This window comes from Harpia harpyja, chromosome 17 (genome assembly GCF_026419915.1).
Source record: "Harpia harpyja isolate bHarHar1 chromosome 17, bHarHar1 primary haplotype, whole genome shotgun sequence".
NCBI classification, from domain to species: Eukaryota; Metazoa; Chordata; class Aves; order Accipitriformes; family Accipitridae; genus Harpia; species Harpia harpyja.
The window spans coordinates 2,604,525-2,622,203 of NC_068956.1; the positions used below are offsets into that span (position 1 = coordinate 2,604,525).

Genomic DNA, 17,679 nt, shown 5'->3' on the forward strand with positions numbered 1-17,679 from the left:
GAACTGCAGTCTGGGTACTTCATGTACTTGGCCATCTATAGGGGACAGCCTATAGGGCTGGACTCCATCTCCCATCACGTGCTGCGTACATCTTACGGACATAGGGAGCCTCACCCAGAAAAGATGTGCGTACAGAACAACCAGACCTGCTAATCCCATGAACCAGCTCCATTCCTCCTACAGCATTTCCAGTTCGTACTGTACAATTATTTCAATGAAACATTTTTGAAAAAAATGCTGAGAAAAAACACTAATTTGCCAGCAAGTTTTTGGTGTCTTGTACAGCCTTTGCCCTAAATGACAAATTGAATGTTAAGTCTCAGAAAAAGGCCTGAGATGTTCTTGGCTACAACACAATGACAAGAGGATCTGCCAGATGTTGCACAAGGTGTGCTTCACCTGGCGACATCCAAATGTGAGTTCCTCACAGTGGTTAAGAATTTATAGTGCCTTAAATCTTCCAAGGATTTTTGAGAAGAGCTGCTGATGCTATCAACTAGGCTTCTGGGATAATCACTGAAATCCAATATGAAACTTCCATGAGTTATGGAAGTGAATCTGATCTCTTTGTTGCCCGTGTAAACTAGAGAGACCATTGAAAACAGTGCCGTTTCACAGCTATGAATAAAGGGAGAATTGGACCCATTTTCTTTCTCTGACTTTACTGAATATAAATCAAGGCACAGACATGCTAACTGCATTACACAGATCCTGGAGACAGTAACTTCTCAGTGCTTGAGAGACAAGAGAAATTGTCATTCAGCTCTGCTCATCAGCTTTATTGTATGCCAGCCAGACGATACACATTTCATGCAGACTATATGTTTGCTCCAACCGCCACTCAGAAGAAAGTGTTCAACTTCATGTGCGTTGGTCCTGCACTAAGGTACTCGGTTCTTGGTCTGTAGCACCAGTGTTTTTTTCAGGGGTCCTGGAAGCAGAGAAAGAACATCATTGCAAAGCTGTCAGAGCAATCGGCTGGTGCACAAAACCAAAATGCCATCCCCGAGCTGGAATTTGCCCCGTGACAAGTGGCTCTGCAGAGCACTCCCCAAGCAGCCCGCAACATGTTTGGTATGTCCTCAGGCTGGTTGGTGAGCCTGGTCCTGGTTCAACACCCACGGATGTCCACAAAATTAGGAGGGCTGGAGCTCTTGACTTCTTGACGAGCCCCTGATTCAACTGAGACCAGGATCAGGCCCACCCACCAGCTATGAAAAATGCTTGCCAATTGATTATAACCTGCATCGAACGAGCACCTCGCTGTAAAATTCTCTGACAAAGAAGCAGTTTGTTTCCCTCAAGGTGGGTGGTGAAAGCCCTATAACGCGGGGGAGCCGAGCTCTTGTGCTGCTCAGGAAGCACCCGGTGCCTGTTAAAACAACCGACAGGAAAGCAAGGCCAGCTAACACATGCTAAAACCCCCATTGGAGAGCACCCCCTCTGCTCAATGCCCCCCAGGAGACACCAGGAGCTGATGGTGGCACCAAGGCGTTGGATGCCTGTTAGGATCAGCTCTGGGGCCAGCTCTGTACCCGGGGTAATCGTGGATGGGAGCATAAGAGAACAAAGCCTGGGAGTGAGGGTAGATGCTGCCAGGAGCTCTGGACGGGTGCTGGAGGGAAGGTCGGGTCTTGCTGAAGTGCAGAGGGAGAGTTGGGGAAGGAAAGACCTGTAGGGAACAAGGGAATCAATCTTCATTAGGAGAGAGAAAGAGAAGGAGGGTCTCCAGGGATGAGGAGAGACGTGTGATGGATGGGGAGGGATCTGTGAGGCTGCGGAAAGCAGATGGAGAGGCAGGAGAAACCTGCTCAGCTTTAAAATGGGCGGCTTTGCACAGCGGTTGCATTAAGGGACTGTGGAGATCCCCCTTCGTCCCCCAGCCTGATGTCGGCTTTGTGTAGGGAACGGTTCCAGCCTGCAGGTTAAGGGAAGGAAGGAGAGGCTGACACCATGGCCAGGAGAACAGGCACTAATTACCATCTCCTTGGCCCATGAAACCAGCCCAACCCCGACACACGAGTCTAACCATCCCCGCGTGAGAAGCTCATGGGGCAGGACCACGTGGAGAGCCCTGGCAGGACAGCTCTGGCTCAAATACTCACCGTCCTCCTGCCCTTCGTGCTTAGAGTGAAGAGGCATTTGCTGCCAGAAGCTGTTGGCAGAGGTTGGCAAGGCCTTTTCCCTGTGTCCCCAATGTAGGAAAACTGCTGAGTCCTTCCAGCCTACCAGTTCCTATGGGAATGAGGTGAGCCCAGCACCGTAAATCAAGGGATTAGGGGAAAATGCAGGGCAGCTCCTCTTTGGAAAGATGCCCCACTGTCAGGACAGACCAGGTCCATACTGCTGATGCAGACATCTGCTAGGACAGGACCCCTTGCCTGGTCTCTGGAGAAGGCTGGAGGTGCCCGCACGTTCTCACCAGTGGACAGTGTGCCCAAGGGCACTTGCACGTGCAGGCTGGGCAGGTTGAAGGCTGCCAGCAGCTATCCCAGATGCCAAGCCACCCCCTCTAAGCATGTCTTCTCATCTGATCTAGTAAGGGAGGATGCAGTAACCATGGGGCCTGAGCTCAGGTCTTCCTGTGCCAGGGTGCATGTGATGCTCCAGGTTGTAGGTGGGTCAACACCAGACTAATCCCACCTCTTCCTTGGTGTCCAACCCTGCTCTTGCTGCTGCCCTGCGTTTCAGAATAGAGCATGAAAGCCCCAAATCATCTCTTCCTGGAGCGACATTAACTGTTTGAAATCACCCTCCATCAACATTTCCCTTAGCCCCTGCTAGAGTCACCAGGGGAATTCACCCTTCTCAGCCGCTGTGATGGGGTACCTCTCTGTTGAGGCAGTCAAGAAAGCTGGTGCATGTGGTGCATCTTTGCATGGTGGATACTTCTTCATTTTAATCCATTGGCTCTTTTCTCATGAGTGTGTGCATCCTTCAGCCATGTGTTGCAGGCTGGGTAAGACCCAGCCTCCTGGAAGAGAAAGAGGCTGTGTCCCATCCCCATCCCCTGGCTTCCTCTTTGTTTGGATTGAGTACAGATAATTGCGTGATTGTCCTTCCCAGTAAAGCCGATTCCAAACCTGTTTTAAACTGGAAGGAGTGTGAGGGGGAGGTATTTACATTATTTCCCCCAGGAATCGGTATTCAGGGACAACACAGCATTGCACAGCCTCTCACCAGGAGGGGAACAGCCCTGGCTGCTCTCTGCAGGGCTGCACGGCCAGGTCTGGCCCCGGGTACCAGCCTTGGGAAGAGTGAGCTGGGAAGGTGCAAATCGGGGGGTTGAAAGGAAAGCCTGATCTTGAAAAGTAACAAGTCCTAACCCACAAGCAGCAACATTTACAAATCATCTTTGTCTTAGTCAAGCAAGGAAAGAGTTTGGACATCTTTGCTCTCACGAGGGCTGCTGGTTGCAAACTGTTGAGTTAATTATGTGACGTGACAAGGTGAGAAATGCAGAGGAGATGAATTGGAGGTGACAGATCATTACTCAGGTTACATCTGAGAGAGAGATGCAGAAAGAGTACGAAATTCAGCAGGGGTTCATTTCCCAGAGGCAGCACATGGTGTCTGGAAATGACCAACGGATGACCACCATGAGCACACGTAGCACAGTCTCCTCTTCGCTGGTCCTGGTATAACAACACGGAGATGGCATCTTGTGACTTGGGGTCTAAACTTGCCTCTGACTGTGATGGACTCCAGCAACTTTAGCCCATTCTTCACAGATGTGGAGGACCTGCTCACGGCTCATCTCTGTTCCTCTATGGATTCAGGTCTTGATGTTTTGGTGGCTTCAAAACAAAAAGAGCTGATGATTTTTATCCTCTTCTGCAAAATTATCTTCATTCAAAGCAGTTTATCTATTTGGGAGCTGTTAGGAGTCAGTATAGACAGACCCAACTCCAGACACACGGAAATTTAAAAGTTGCCTTCAAGAGCAACTAGAAGCAGCAGAAATCCTCTACTGGTGGCTCAGACACAGCAAAATAGCCCCAAGCACATATAGCTGTGAAGTTTGGTGCCAAAGGGCCATTTTTTAAAAAGAACCATGAGAAACCTGTCCTCTCTTTCCCAGAGAATTCAGGTGAGAAGATGGCTCACCTCTGTGAAGGAACTGACCTTTTGGTTAGAGCCCTCACCCAGGAGGACATTGGTAGGCTTATGTTCCTCAGAAGATACAAACTCATCGATTCCTGGGCAAATGCAATTAACGATTAGGTTGTAGGATATGGCGAGTCACTTCTCTCGTCTGAATGCTTTATTGCCCTTTATGCACTGAAGTTTGCTGTCTGTGATAACAGCGACAAAAATACAAGTCGTCTTTGTCCTGAAAAATGGCCTTAAGGTTGTACTTAGTAACTGCTCTCAGTTACATTCCCTGGAAAAGGCAACAGCATCAAATAGTGGGGCTATCACTGTAAGTTACAGCAGGGAAACGAAGAATTTCAGCCTGGGTCTGTATCTAAGCAAGCAGAGGGGCTGCTATTGCTTGCATAGGTTTGGTGGGCCCTGGAAATGTGCACAAATTTGGGGCTAGCAAGGCTGAAGGAGAAGAAGGTGTCTGGCTGTGAGATCTGGCCTGATGTAGGTGTGAGGCGAGCAACAAGGAGCTCAGCACTTCAGAGTTTAAACAAATGCCCACCTGCAAAGCAGCAGATATACAAGCTCTTACAAAGCTCTGGTAGCAGAAATTTAGAAGTTAGAAGACTTCAATCTACCTCCAAGGTCAGTTAGGGACCTCAGTGGCATGCAGGAATCTTGTCCTAAATACTATTAAGTCCCTAAAAATGTGCAGCTGAGTTTTTTGGCTGCTGTTTTAGGTTGTTCTAGAGGTTTTCCACTCTTGGAATCTATTGTTTGGAGGAGGAGGCAGCAGCACTGTGAAAGCATGGCAGGTGGGAGCAGGTCATGGTGGCACATAGGAAAGGATGCAGGGTATTACCTACACCAAGGCATCCTCCTTCCCACTGCCTCTTTCCAGTATCTACACTGAAATCCCTGGAGCCTGGAGATGTCAAGCACAACCCAGCTGCAGGTCTCGCTTGTCCTAGATGAAATCTCCAGATCCCTCACTGAGGAGGATTGGAGCTCCCCACACATTTCATCTCTTCTGTCTGCTTTTGCACACCCAAGGACAGGAACAGGCACTAAAAGAAGCCCAGGGGACCAAGCACTGCTTGATCCTTCTCCCATCCATCTCCACCAACCAGCTTCAGTTTGGCCTTGAGTTAGGTCTTCAGACCTAACCTCTGCAGATGGCCCATGAAACCAGACTGATGGCCATGCTGTGAGCTCAGCTGCTCACTCTGCATGATAAGGAGTCTCCTTTGCTTTCTGGCAGGGTGGTGTCACACCACTGGCTGTGAGGGTCACAGTAAGGGTAGATGAACTCAGCTGCTCCTGCAACTTTCCATGTGTGTATGGAGCACCATCTCCGTGTGCACCAATAGCTCCAGCCAGCACAGACCAAACTAGCACTTTCAGGCAATAAATTAGGACAAGGAGGCAGCAAGGAGCCACCTGGGACTTTGTCACAATTGGGTCCCTGCTGTACTCACAGGTCGAAGGGACCACGGGCAGGTCTACTCCTAGCCGAGATGGAGGAAGATGTTCAGGGCACCTTCTGAACCGCAAGAAGCCTCCTGGGCATCCATCCCTGAAACACGTCCTGCTGCTAAGCCAGCTTCTGCTTCTTCCCCTGAGAGGTGCATCTGCTTGGATTTCCACTGACACACTTCTGCCCACTGTTTTCTGTATTGCGCCGGAAAATGCGGTGCCTTTACCATCGGCTGCTTCTGCTCTCGGCTACAAGATTTCTCCTTCATTCTCCTCAGCTGCTGCATTTGCTGAGCCACCTGCCAGCCCAGGACATCTCTGCACGAAGCTGGAGAAAGGCCAACCTCTTTATCAGATGCGCCAGAATTGCAAAGGACAAAAGGTTATGCAGCTCTGAATACACCTGGCTCCTACACAGACAACAAAGCTTGTCTCTGTGGCTGTAAAAAAGAAAGAAAGGTACCAGGGAACAAAAACACGAGCAGAGTCATCCCAAAAGACTACGGATAGAGCTGCGGCAGCAAGACCGACCGCTGAACGGGCCACGAGGACAGACACACAGTGCACTTGCAGACACATCTACTGAAGCCACACCAAGAAACAAGAGAGACAAAGGGCAGTCGGTAGGTGAGGTATTGTTTATTCTACGAAGTGAGTGTTATCACACAGTACAGGCAAAGAAAAAGGCTTACAGTCCAAGAGAGACAGGACACGAGACAGTAACTTGGGGAGGACGGGAAGGAGAAGGTCCCTGGTAGAGCGATTTAGGATGACCTGGAGGGGAAAGGTGCTGGGGGGGGGAGAGGTGGGAGAAAGCAAAGGGTTGGAGAAGCAGCTGTGGGACAGACACGGAAAAGCTGGCAGGAAAGATGGAAGGAAAATGATTTTGACGGCAAGAAGGAACAGCAGCATGGTGGGCAGACGGGGTCTGATGGAATGGTGAGGGCATTGAAGACTGCATGGGAAGGAGTCAACAGGGACAAGAGAAGTCTGATCAGCAATGAGACTTGGGGAGACGGGTGGGAGCAGGGGCAACGGAGACAAGAACATCCACTGGCCTGCGACTCCAAATCACTATTTCATTAATTTAAAGGGGCCTTGCTGGCTCGTGTCCCTGCTGACAAATCTTCTGGCTCCAAACAAGGCGGCCACAGTGAATTGGTCCTCAGTTGGGTACTAAATCCTGAACCAGGCCAAGGAGCAGGTCAGTCCAATGACCAGGGACTGCTCTCAGGATTTTGCTATCTTGACCATTGGGTACTGGCACCATCAAGTGCTCCTGGGTGCTAAGTGATGAGGACAGACCCATCTGCCCCAGCCATCACGTGGTGAGATCCCCTCCACCACGCACTGTGGAAGGTGCTCCTCACCCTCTGCTGTGACCCAGCTCTCCAGACTTCTCTCAGAGCCGGGCAGGGCACGCAGGGCTCCGGCTCCCCACGGAGACATGGGAAGACCTAGCTTTGCTCAGGGGCTTGAGGTTGCTGTATGTCTCAGGCTAGGGTGGGCTGGGAGGTGGGCAGATGACAACGAGGGGGTTTCAAAAACGTTTCCCCCTTTCCACCTCTCAGCATTGAACTGCTGGCATTGAAGAAACGGTTATTTTTCCTCACTGCTTTCACATATCGCAAGATCTGTCACTAATCCTCATCCATCATTTTTCTGGCGGCTGGTCCTCGCTGTTGGTTTTCGGTGGAGCAGACTCCCTGCAGGGAAAGCTGGCATTTTAGAAAGCATAAAGATGCCTTCAATCCATTAGCAGGGTTTTCTTTTATCCTTGGGCTCACATCTCCTCCACACAACAGTCATGATTAGGGAGCTGTTACCAAGGCACCCTGCAACAGAAATTAAGACTGTTTACAAGCAATGCATAGTTTGTCATAAACCACCAGTCCTGAAGTACTCAGAGATGTGTTACCCCTCATTGCAGACCTCTGGGCTTGTGAGTAAACCCAGTGGCATTGGTGGAAATGCTTCCAACCCAGAAATCTCATGTGAATAAGGGTAAATAGAAGCAGGCTGTCAAATCCCCAATTGGATCAAACTTACCATGACACTGCTGGAAACAGGGAGAGCTGAAGCCCATGTCTGAACACCAGAATATTTTCCAACTGTGCAAAAGATACTGTTCTTAGTGCTGACCATGGCCATGTCATCACATTCATACTAGGGAATTTCTTCTTCCTGTACAGCTTCTCTTCTTTATTTGCTGTTGCTGTTGGGGATGGTGGTTATTCCTTGGATGTTGGGAGGTATCAGCTATGACAGAGACATCTTCTGAAAAAGTCCCTTTCTCTCCTGCACTGGCACATCTCTAAATAAACCCTAAATCCAAAGGATATTGTGACACAAGATGCTGTGTTCGTACAAGTGCTGACACGTCAGCTGATGAAATACCCGTACTCATTCTTTGACATTGCTTTACCAGTCAGGGATGTAATAATGATAACTGAGGTTTTTCAAAGGAAGCTCAGACATTTGGAAGTGGCAAAATCAGTAAATCTCAGTCCTGTGCCCAAGGCACTTAAGCTCCTGTCTGATGCATGGAGCGGGACGGAGGGATGGAGAGCATCAGGCAGGAACCTCTTCATCCACCCATGCACAAGGCTCTGGGGTGCGGGTGCTGAACCCCTCAGCACAGGATATATTTGAAAGCAACTGATTAAAATTGGAAACATGCAGGCTATCCTGCTCACACTGTGCAGCCAAAGTGACACCTCTGCAAAGCCGCACTCAGATGCTCTGTTATTTAGAGTGTGAGAAGCAGACTTGACTCTTTAAATTCCACACACCAATATTTTCTCTCCCCTCCTTGTCCTCACACCAGACATCAACACTGAGAATTAGGACTATTTTTACTGCAGCCAGCACCTCCACACTAAATGGTCTTAAAAGACAAAGCATTGCATTTTTAGTAACCCACCTCCAGTGCTTTGCATAGACATCATTCTCACAACAACCCTTGGAAAGAGGTGGGCAGTGCCAGTCACTAACGACTTGGCAAAGATTAAGGAGTGAGTCAGTAGCAGCGGGTTCTGACAGTGACGACTGGACCAGGGAGCCCAGGTCCCCATGCCTGTCACCAGCCCTGTAGGTCCTACTGTCTCTTAGAAATGCATCCTGCCCCTTTGGGTGTTTAAGGCTTTGCAATGCTGAGCAAGTTCAGAGCGCAATAGGGCAGCAAAGGCATGTTTTCCAGCACTGGATGTGGGCAGCTGGGTGGGACCAGATGGATTACGCTTCCATGCTGCAGCATGGAAAAGACCCCGTACCTTTGTGTCATGGGAGAAACATTTTGTTGGCCAACATGGATCGTCACAGATAAGCCCCATCAACGACCAATCTTTTAACAATGAACATTTTCTCCAATACCAGCTGCGGAGGGGTGAAATGATAAATCTCTGGAACTACAGCTCAGCTGAAACACTCTGAAGATCGTATAGTTATGTGTGATCGATGAATGGATGAAGCTGGTGGGGAAGGGAGAGGGAAGGCAGGGTGGTACGGCAGGACATCAGAAAGCAGCACTGTTATTAGCATGTAGTCACAGGTGGAATAAATTCAGAAATTGATTTGTAAACCAGGCAGGGATGAGACGTAGTACCCAGAAACCAAACAGGTAAGGCAGAAAAGGGTTGGTGCTCCATGGAAGTCAGCAGAGCTATGTTGGAGGAAAGTTTTCAAAATACAACCCCAATGCAGACAATTTTCCCTAGGTTGGTGGGGATGTTATTGGAATACCCATTAAAAGAGAAAACATGATTAAAAATAAAAATTGCAGGTAGGAGCTTACAGGCTAATTAAAAGAAAAAAGAGATGAAACTAAGATTAGGGTTCACCATTTAAAATAAAATTGTGCCCTCAGCCCTACTTTTGTCTCAGCCACCATTTTCTCCAGATAGCCAATGCTTTCATCAATATAAAATCAGTGCTTTGCACTTCCACAGACACTGCCAAGTGCTTGTTCAACGGTGGCTAGGCTTGCAGCACACTGGAAGTGCTCAATGCAAGAACTTGCCACCTCCTTTCAATGAGGATTTACAGGCCCTTGACCCCTCTCATGGGCCTTTCAGGTGGTTTGGGGCCAAAGGAAAAGCTGTAGGTAGTTGGAAAAAAGGTGTCTAATTAAGCAATCTCATCCACATCACCTCCCCTCCCTCCAGCTCTCGATGGGGCTCGGTTTCTGCTCCCTGACCCAGTGCAACGTGGACACAAGCAAGGTGCAGCAGCAGCCTGCACGCACCAACCTCCTGCTCAAGACACTGTATACGTAGAAAATAAAAGCAAACTACCTGCTCCATCCACATGACTTCATTGTCCATCTTCACATTTGCAAACGCTTAGCTCTCACGTCAGGCTAGTCTGAGGTTAGCGGCCATCTAAAGGGAGTCAGACTGTGACAGCTCAGTTGTCCCTACGGCAGGCATGGAAGTGGAGGCTCTAAGCAACACAAGTCTGATTACGGTTGGAAGGGTGTTTCTTTCACTTAACTGTGCTTCTTATCGAGAAAACAAGGTCAAGGAGGTGGTATTCGTCTTTAGCATTTATTTATCATTGGAAAAAAAACCCCTTTGAGCAAGCAAAGATCACAAGCACGTCACAATCAATTGGCTATACATTAATTTGTGTGTGTGTGTGTTTGTGTGTGTCATTCTCATTAGAACAGCAAGAATGAAAAAGCACCACGAGGAGGTGTGCTTAACACATTACAAGAGACAATTTGTGATATGCAACCAAACCCAGGCCACAAAATATTAATTAGACACTTCCTATCTGCCTCCAAGAGGCAAGAGTTTGTGGAATTCATGGGAGCCATGTTTTCACACTGGACGCGTTGCAAAATGAAGAAGCGGGTGATCGGTGTGCAAAGCAGTCAGAAAACAGGAGCTCAGTCAGCAGTTAGCACCATTTTGCAGAAAGGAGTAACAGTACAATACAGTGAAAATGAGAAAGCAAGCAATAGACAGCATAGGAACTTTCACAGGGCAAAAAGCAAAACATTTCTTTTTTTTTTTTTTTTTTTACAAGGAAAGCAAAACATATTACAAATTAGCGGTGAAACAGAATCAGCATTGTGGTAGCTGGAAACACAGAACAGCAGAGCACTCTTTCCCAGTGGGATCGACAAGCTCAGAGTCCAAAGTGAACTTGAAACGGCAGAGATTTGGTCTCCTTTCTGATAAACCTGAGTGGGTCGGATGGGCATAAAGTCTGTGGAAGGTAGAGCAATGCAGGATTTCACCCTGAGGCCTGACTCTGCTGCAGTTCCTGGCATTCAATGCAATGCTAAACTGTGTGCTTGGATGTATGCTGAGCACATGGAGCAAAGGCCAGGATTTATATCCCTATTTTGTTGCTGTCTGAGAGGGAGGTCCCCAGGCCCTACCAGTCTCCCAGGCTCTTTCTGCAAAGATTGAAACCTTCCAAGGATCATTTATCCCACCCAAAGAGAGGTGTCCAAAATAGGTCGCTCAATGGCCCTTGGAAAGTTCCTTCACTAGAAAGGGAATTTAGACCACTGGCTAGCTCTTCATACCTAGCTTTGCAGTTAGATGCCACCAAAAATCTTCACGCATTAAGGAAACATAAGGCCATATTCTGACCACTCACTGTGCATGTTTCATTCAAACACAGTGATGGATACTCTTCATTGAGAAGAAGCAATCCTGAAGCCCTGGATGGTGAGGAGTTGATCCAGAGTCATGAAGATGCTTGGATTAGGTGGGCTGAGCATCTTAATGCTGTTCCTTGGGCAAAATTTTGTTACCCTTGAAGTCAAGGGTTGAATTCCCATTGAATTCAAGGTGAAATGGTGGCAAGCACGGTGTCTCGTTCAAGGTGAAACTTAGGGCCAAAAAATAACAGGGCGAATTGTTTGGCATGGTCTTTCCTTACGTACAGTGAGATCGGTGTGTTGGGCTATTGGTAACTGTCTACGTGCCTTCCTGACATGTTCTGCCTGCTGTGACACGTCATCTTCACGGCTGTTGCTATATCCTGCGATAGGAAAGGACGTTACTGAAGAGTGTGAAGATGCATGAAGCATCTAAATGCCAAGGAATCACACCAAGTCTTGGAAGCTCAGGCTTCTCTGGCCAGTTGTCCCTTGTGCGACGGGGTGGGAAGAGCTGTGAGCGACGCTCCTCTCCACCAGCTCACCGCAAGCCTTTTGCCGAGCTGCTCTGGAGACAGAGCTGAGCTTTGCACTCGAGCAGTGCTGCAGGGGCTTCTGAGCACTCAGAAAAGCAATGGTCAATATGGACAGGTCAGCGTCTCCATGGAGCATGCACATCAAAAAATGCACTACATTCGCAAAGATTTCCACAGTTTTACTTCCTGGAGGATTTCCCTGGTTTCCTCCTAAACATTGGAGGTTTAAATATATATATTTCTATATATGAATATATATTTTCCACATACACAACCTGACTAGCTCATAGCACACAGTTCTAACACAGCTAAGCTTGGAAATACACCACTGAATTCAGAACACTACACTTACTTACACTCAAAGGTTTAGGCTGTTAGCGCAAGGCAAACAGGACAAATCACACAATACACTGAACTTGGCATTTATTCATTACTAAGGCCAGCAAATGTCACTATCTGTGTACCACAGAGCTTTCCTCCTCTTTGGAAACTTTCTCTCAGCCTTGTAGTCCACCACTCATTTATGTTTCCAAAAGATCCAATTCTAATTGGGTGAGACCCCCCAAAACAGGACTCCTCACCCTCCCGGCTCATCCGTTTTTCTGTTAGATAGTTTCACATCTCTAAAATATCCTAGCAGCAAGACTTTCCTCATTTGAACATCTCTACAGCAACACAGTTCTGATACTCTCCTCTTACACCACCTCCCTACCCTACTTCCCATCTCTCTTCGTTCTTCCCAATTGTCTGTTCTCTGAAAGTTTCAGGCTGGACTGCATGTTAGGATAGAAATATTGAGCTGCAAAAATAAAGAACAACCCTGCATCTTGACTTGCAGCTAATCTGCTAAAGGAGAGCTTAACAGCTCAGTTTGGTGGGATCAAGATTAATCCTTATGTATTTAGGACCCAATCCAGAAGTTAGGCACGTAAATTTGGATTGGGACCATACCTCTCCCAGCTCCCCTTGACTCAACGACCCAGAGTCTGGGATATGCAATGCCAGTCTGTTGGGCCAGTTCATACTCACTGACAAATGGTCCTGCTGTGTTTACAGCTTCGAAACTGGTCTTGCTAGGCATGGGGATTTCCTAGAGTAAGAGCACAGTAAATAGGACTGAAACCCTGAGATCTTGCCTGGAGGGATTCTAGGGATCCCAGCAACTGGTTTATGGCCCTCTTAGGATGCTCACAAGCCAACATGAACTCCAACAGCTGGTAGAGTCAAAAAAATGGGGGCTGACAGCTCTAGTCAACCTTGGTGACTCATTTCTTTCTACCCCTTGGAAGGTCACGTCTGCAAACTAAACCTCTTTCTGAAATCTAGCTCTGTCTACTGGCACCCCAGAAGTGAAGAAAGCAGACCAAGATTCAAAACAAACCCGGAATGACTAAAAAGATCCATAACCTAGGGGAAACAATAGGGAAGAACAGCCTGCTGATAACCTAGTCTGACCTGCCACATGCTTGGGAAGTCTTCACTGCTCTCTGTGCCTTCCCTCACTCCTTTTTTTTTTAAATCAACGACTTCCAAGTGGTGTTGATGGATGAAGCTGCCTTGATGCAGCTAGACCTAACCCCTAGCTACCCTGGGGGAGGATTTGGCCCTTTATTTGCACGGGATCTCCTTTCCCGTTGCTTCTTGGAGCGAAAGTCCCACCAGTGTCACCAGGGGAAATTGCTCTTGGCCACACCACTGATTCTAGTGGATTTACAGCAGATCCACAGCACCATGAATGAACTTCTGATCCTCTCTGCCTCCAAAAAACCTTCCACCTGCTGACACCAGTGGGAGATGGCTGAAGAACAGCCAACCCCAAAAGGGCCTCATGGGATGAGAGCACAGCCCCTTCATGGCTCTACGGGCACTTCCACGCTGTCAAAGCATTGAAGGACCAGGCCTGGGGAAAGGGACAGGCTGTTGGACACAATCACGGTTGATTCATGACCTTCATCTCCTACGACCCCACTTGTGCATTCCCACGTCCCTCACTCTGTGCAGAGCCGTGTTGTGCAGGCAAAGCAGAACAACGTGACCTCAGAAACAAGGATTCCCTAATCCTCCTTGGAAATAAAACAGAAAAGCTTCTAATACAGTCAGAACAAAAAGCAGATTAGAAGCCTCTAATTAATTTTGTGGCCTTTATTTAATCAAAGAAAAAAAAAAGGGAAGAAAGAAAAAAGAAAGAAAGAAAGAAAAGGAAAAAAAGGAGAAAGAAAGTGCAGTGACATTTACTCTTTTGCCTCAGCCAGTTTATTGTTCATCTCTTTACTTTTCTCCTTGTCCTCTGGCTTTGCTGTGTTGGAGTTCTCGGCGCTCTTTTTCTTGGCAGCCCGGCCAGATGCAATCTGCTTGTCTTTGGCCTTTTTCAGGGGTTTATGGCTTGTTGTGGTCTTTTTTGGTTTGGAAGGCTTTACGCTAGGCTTTTCCACCTGCATGGAGGGCAACATGCAAAACGACAACACAGAGATGGAGAGAGAGAGAGAGAAAGAGAGGCACAAGGACAGGTGGAAAACAGGATTTAGATCAGAAACGGCATGAATGTTACTTATCTACTCAGCTATGCCCTGCCACAAAGGGAGGGGAGCAGCCGGGTGCATGCTGAGTTGCAAATGGCCAACTCCTTTCACGGTGTTGATGCCCTGAAATCACTGTGCCCCTGAAGCCAGCAGAGCCCATTGTATCCCGATCAGGACACAGCAGGGTAAATAGGAGAGGGAATACTATCAGTCATTTTATCAATTCCTCCATCTTTCTCTGACTTCAGGAGGGGCTTTGCAAGCCCGCAGGGGATTGTCTCTCTCTGGATTTGAAGCAGAGAAATGATGCTCAGGACAAAGAGGCTGTTACAAATCCCCACCTTTCTTGCAGGACGTGACTCCTCAGTCTGTTTGTCCCTTAACAGATTGCCACAACGGAGGAAAATCACTTGGGGATAGATGGGGTGCAGGACTCCAGTTGGCACCTGAGCAAAGGCCACAACAGTGTCTTGTACCCACCTGTTTCTACAGCCCCCAAAATAGGGAGGACAACTTCAAAATTAAGGAGGAACAGAAGCCTTCAGCTCCTCCATGCTGGCCCTGCCATCCCTCTGAGACCTCTTATAAACTCTGGGAAGCACTTATAAACTCTGGGAAGGACTAATGGTCCTAGGTTTAAAATTGCACAGACTGACTCCTTTTATATGCAGATCCTCCACTGCTCCTAGAAAACAAGGCTGGAAGACATTTCAGCCTAGGCCCTTCTCGACACATGTCCTCAATCTGATCAAAGCCAAAAGTGCTTACTGTCAAAATCTGTGGAGTGCTCTGAATTAACTGCAGCTGAAGATCTGGCTCTTACCATGTTGTTCCTGGGATAAAGTGTAATGTGGGGTGCCTATGGTTTTGGAGGGAGGAAGAGAAAGCTGTCCAGATAATCACCTGGGAAATGACAATGCAAAAACCTCTTCATCTGGGGCCTATCGTCGCTTCTTTACAGTTTGACGTATTGTCTCCAAAGTGCATCAACCTGTACTAGAGCCCATAGAATCATAGAACGGTTTGGGTTGGAAGGGACCTTAAAGATCATCTCGTTCCAACCCCCCTGCCATGGGCAGGGACACCTTCCACTAGACCAGGTTGCTCAAAGCCCCATCCAGCCTGGCCTTGAGCACTTCCAGGGATGGGGCATCAACCACCTCTCTGGGCAACCTCTTCCAGTACCTCACCACCCTCACAGTAAAGAATTTCTTCCTAATATCTAATCTAAATCTAGCCTCTTTTAGTTTAAAACCATTACCCCTCATCCTATCACTACACTCCCTGTTAGAGTCCCTCCCCATCTTTCCTGTAGGCCCCCTTTAACTACTGGAAGGCTGCTATAAGGTCTCCCTGGAGCCTTCTCTTCTCCAGGCTGAACAACCCCAACTCCCTCAGCCTTTCCTCATAGCAGAGGTGTTCCAGCCCTCTGATCATTTTTGTGTCCCTCCTCTGGACCCGCTCCAACAGGTCCACGTCTCTCCTGTGCCGAGGACCCCAGAGCTGGACGCAGAACTGCAAGGGGGTCTCACCAGAGCGGAGCAGAGGGGGACAACGACCTCCCTCGACCTGCTGGCCGTGCTTCTTTTAATGCAGCCCAGGATATGACTAGTTTTCTGGGCTGTGAGCTCACATTACCAACTCATATTCAGTTTTTCATCCACCACTATCTCCAAGGTGGATCCCCAGATGCACCCGCTGCTCAGAAATGAAAATGCCACATAAGGGCAATGACAGCAGGCAGTGTCGAGCCCAGCCTTACTGTGTTGGACAAGCCCCACCAGGACCAGTGATGGCCCTGGGTCCCTTCTGCTGCGTTTCTCACCTTTGGCGGTTCTTTGTAGGGTTCGCTGTAGAGAGTGCGTATCCTTCTGCGCTCCAGGAATTTGTTATCAGCTGGAGCAGGCTTACTGGTTTCCCCCTTGAATTGAGCACTGTAACTGGTTTCATGGGTCATTTTCTCCTCTGGCGGCTTGTACTGGGCCTTCGCTTTTATAGCTTTCACAGGTTTGACGTCTACCCAGGGTCTGAACTCGTTTCTGAAGATCAAAAAAGAAAGGGGGGTTCAGGAATTAAACCAACAGCACAGTAGCGGTAATGTGGGAATGGAATCCCTCATTGCTCAACAAGGTCTATTTGGAAGGGCTTTAGCCGCCACCCAGTCAGGTTTACCAAAAAACTGGCTCCCAACAGCTCACTTTTTACCTCATCCAAAACCCACTGACACATTAGGAGAAGTTCAAATGAAATTTGGTCTATTAAAATCAGCCAGTCCCGGGCACCAAACAGTCTGCTAGTTGTGTGACAATGGTCACGTGCCCTCGGCAAATCTGGCCTCAGATGTGACTGCGATGCTTTTTTTGAAAACATAAGATGCTTTTCTCTCTCTACAGCTTCACCTCTGCACTGAAGCTACCTGCAAGCAGTTGCTGACTCTTGCAATTACGGTGCAAAAGAATATTTAGAAAGGAACATCAAAATTTATATTCTGCAACTCAACACAGGACACACACTTCTCAGCAAACTTCCCTGCAGGCAAGTGAGCCGGGGGATTCAGAAGTGTAAGGAGCCAAGATTTCCAAGACACCCCTTACCCATGCCTGTAAGTAGTGAATTGTATCATTTCGCCTATATTGCACCAAATTATGCACAACAGTTTGGTTAATTCTGTAAAGGATTAGTTTAAGATAAAATTGTCTTAGACGTAAACTCAAGCAGAGTAGGAAATGCAGTTTATCAGGTATTGTGAGCTATGGCTTCTCTTTATTAGCTGATGGTGAATTTCCGACTTACTGAAAAAATAATAACACCATCCTTCATTTCTTTTGGACAGAGCTCCAACTTTTTTGAGCAAAAAAAACCCCAAACACATTTCAAAGATTTTTAGCATCTGCTGGACACATTGTGGTTCCCATCCACAGACTCCTTCTCTTGCATTTTGTAGTTCTTCCCAACAAAGCACCAACATCTTTCCAGTTTTGAAGCAAACCAAATTGCCATTCATCTGAGAATGGGGATGGAGAAACCCCAAGTGTGTTGCTACCTTAAACAGGTTGTGCTCATAGTCCTAGGCAGTGTTTAGACCCTTAAAACTCCAACGCAAGCTAGGAGCTGTCCCAACGGTGGTGATCCAAGCCCTCCACAAAGGGGTGAATTTTCCATGGAAATCAAAGCCCTTGTCTTAATTTCAGGACCTTTGAGGCAATGGGACCACTAACTTGCAGACCCTGTTCCCCCCTGCCCCGTTCCACTCAACCACCTTTGGTTGTTTTCAGCCTGGTTTATTAGGGAAATGAACTCTGTGTGAAGGTACTGCCAGTCAATCCCTTCCCATAATAGCTTTGAACATCTTAATCAGCTTCAACCAAATTTGACAAATGGTCATGGAGATATTCAGCTTTTACTTTTATGAAGATAAGCAGTTGGACTAAGTCCAGAGACTCAGGAA

General features: G+C 47.9%; 1 protein-coding gene across 1 annotated transcript in view; it reads right to left on the bottom strand.

The window, feature by feature from the left end:
- Window positions 1–758: 758 nt before the first annotated feature.
- The window catches only part of MAP6 (microtubule associated protein 6), a 43,341-nt gene continuing 26,420 nt past the window's right edge, over window positions 759–17,679 (bottom strand). The window contains exons 2-4 of the mRNA XM_052812851.1: window positions 16,057–16,270; window positions 13,948–14,144; window positions 759–931 (exon numbers count right to left, since the gene is read on the bottom strand). Coding sequence (XP_052668811.1) covers window positions 862–931; window positions 13,948–14,144; window positions 16,057–16,270 — 481 coding nt within the window. The 3' untranslated portion in view covers window positions 759–861. The remainder of the gene's footprint in view (window positions 932–13,947; window positions 14,145–16,056; window positions 16,271–17,679) is intronic.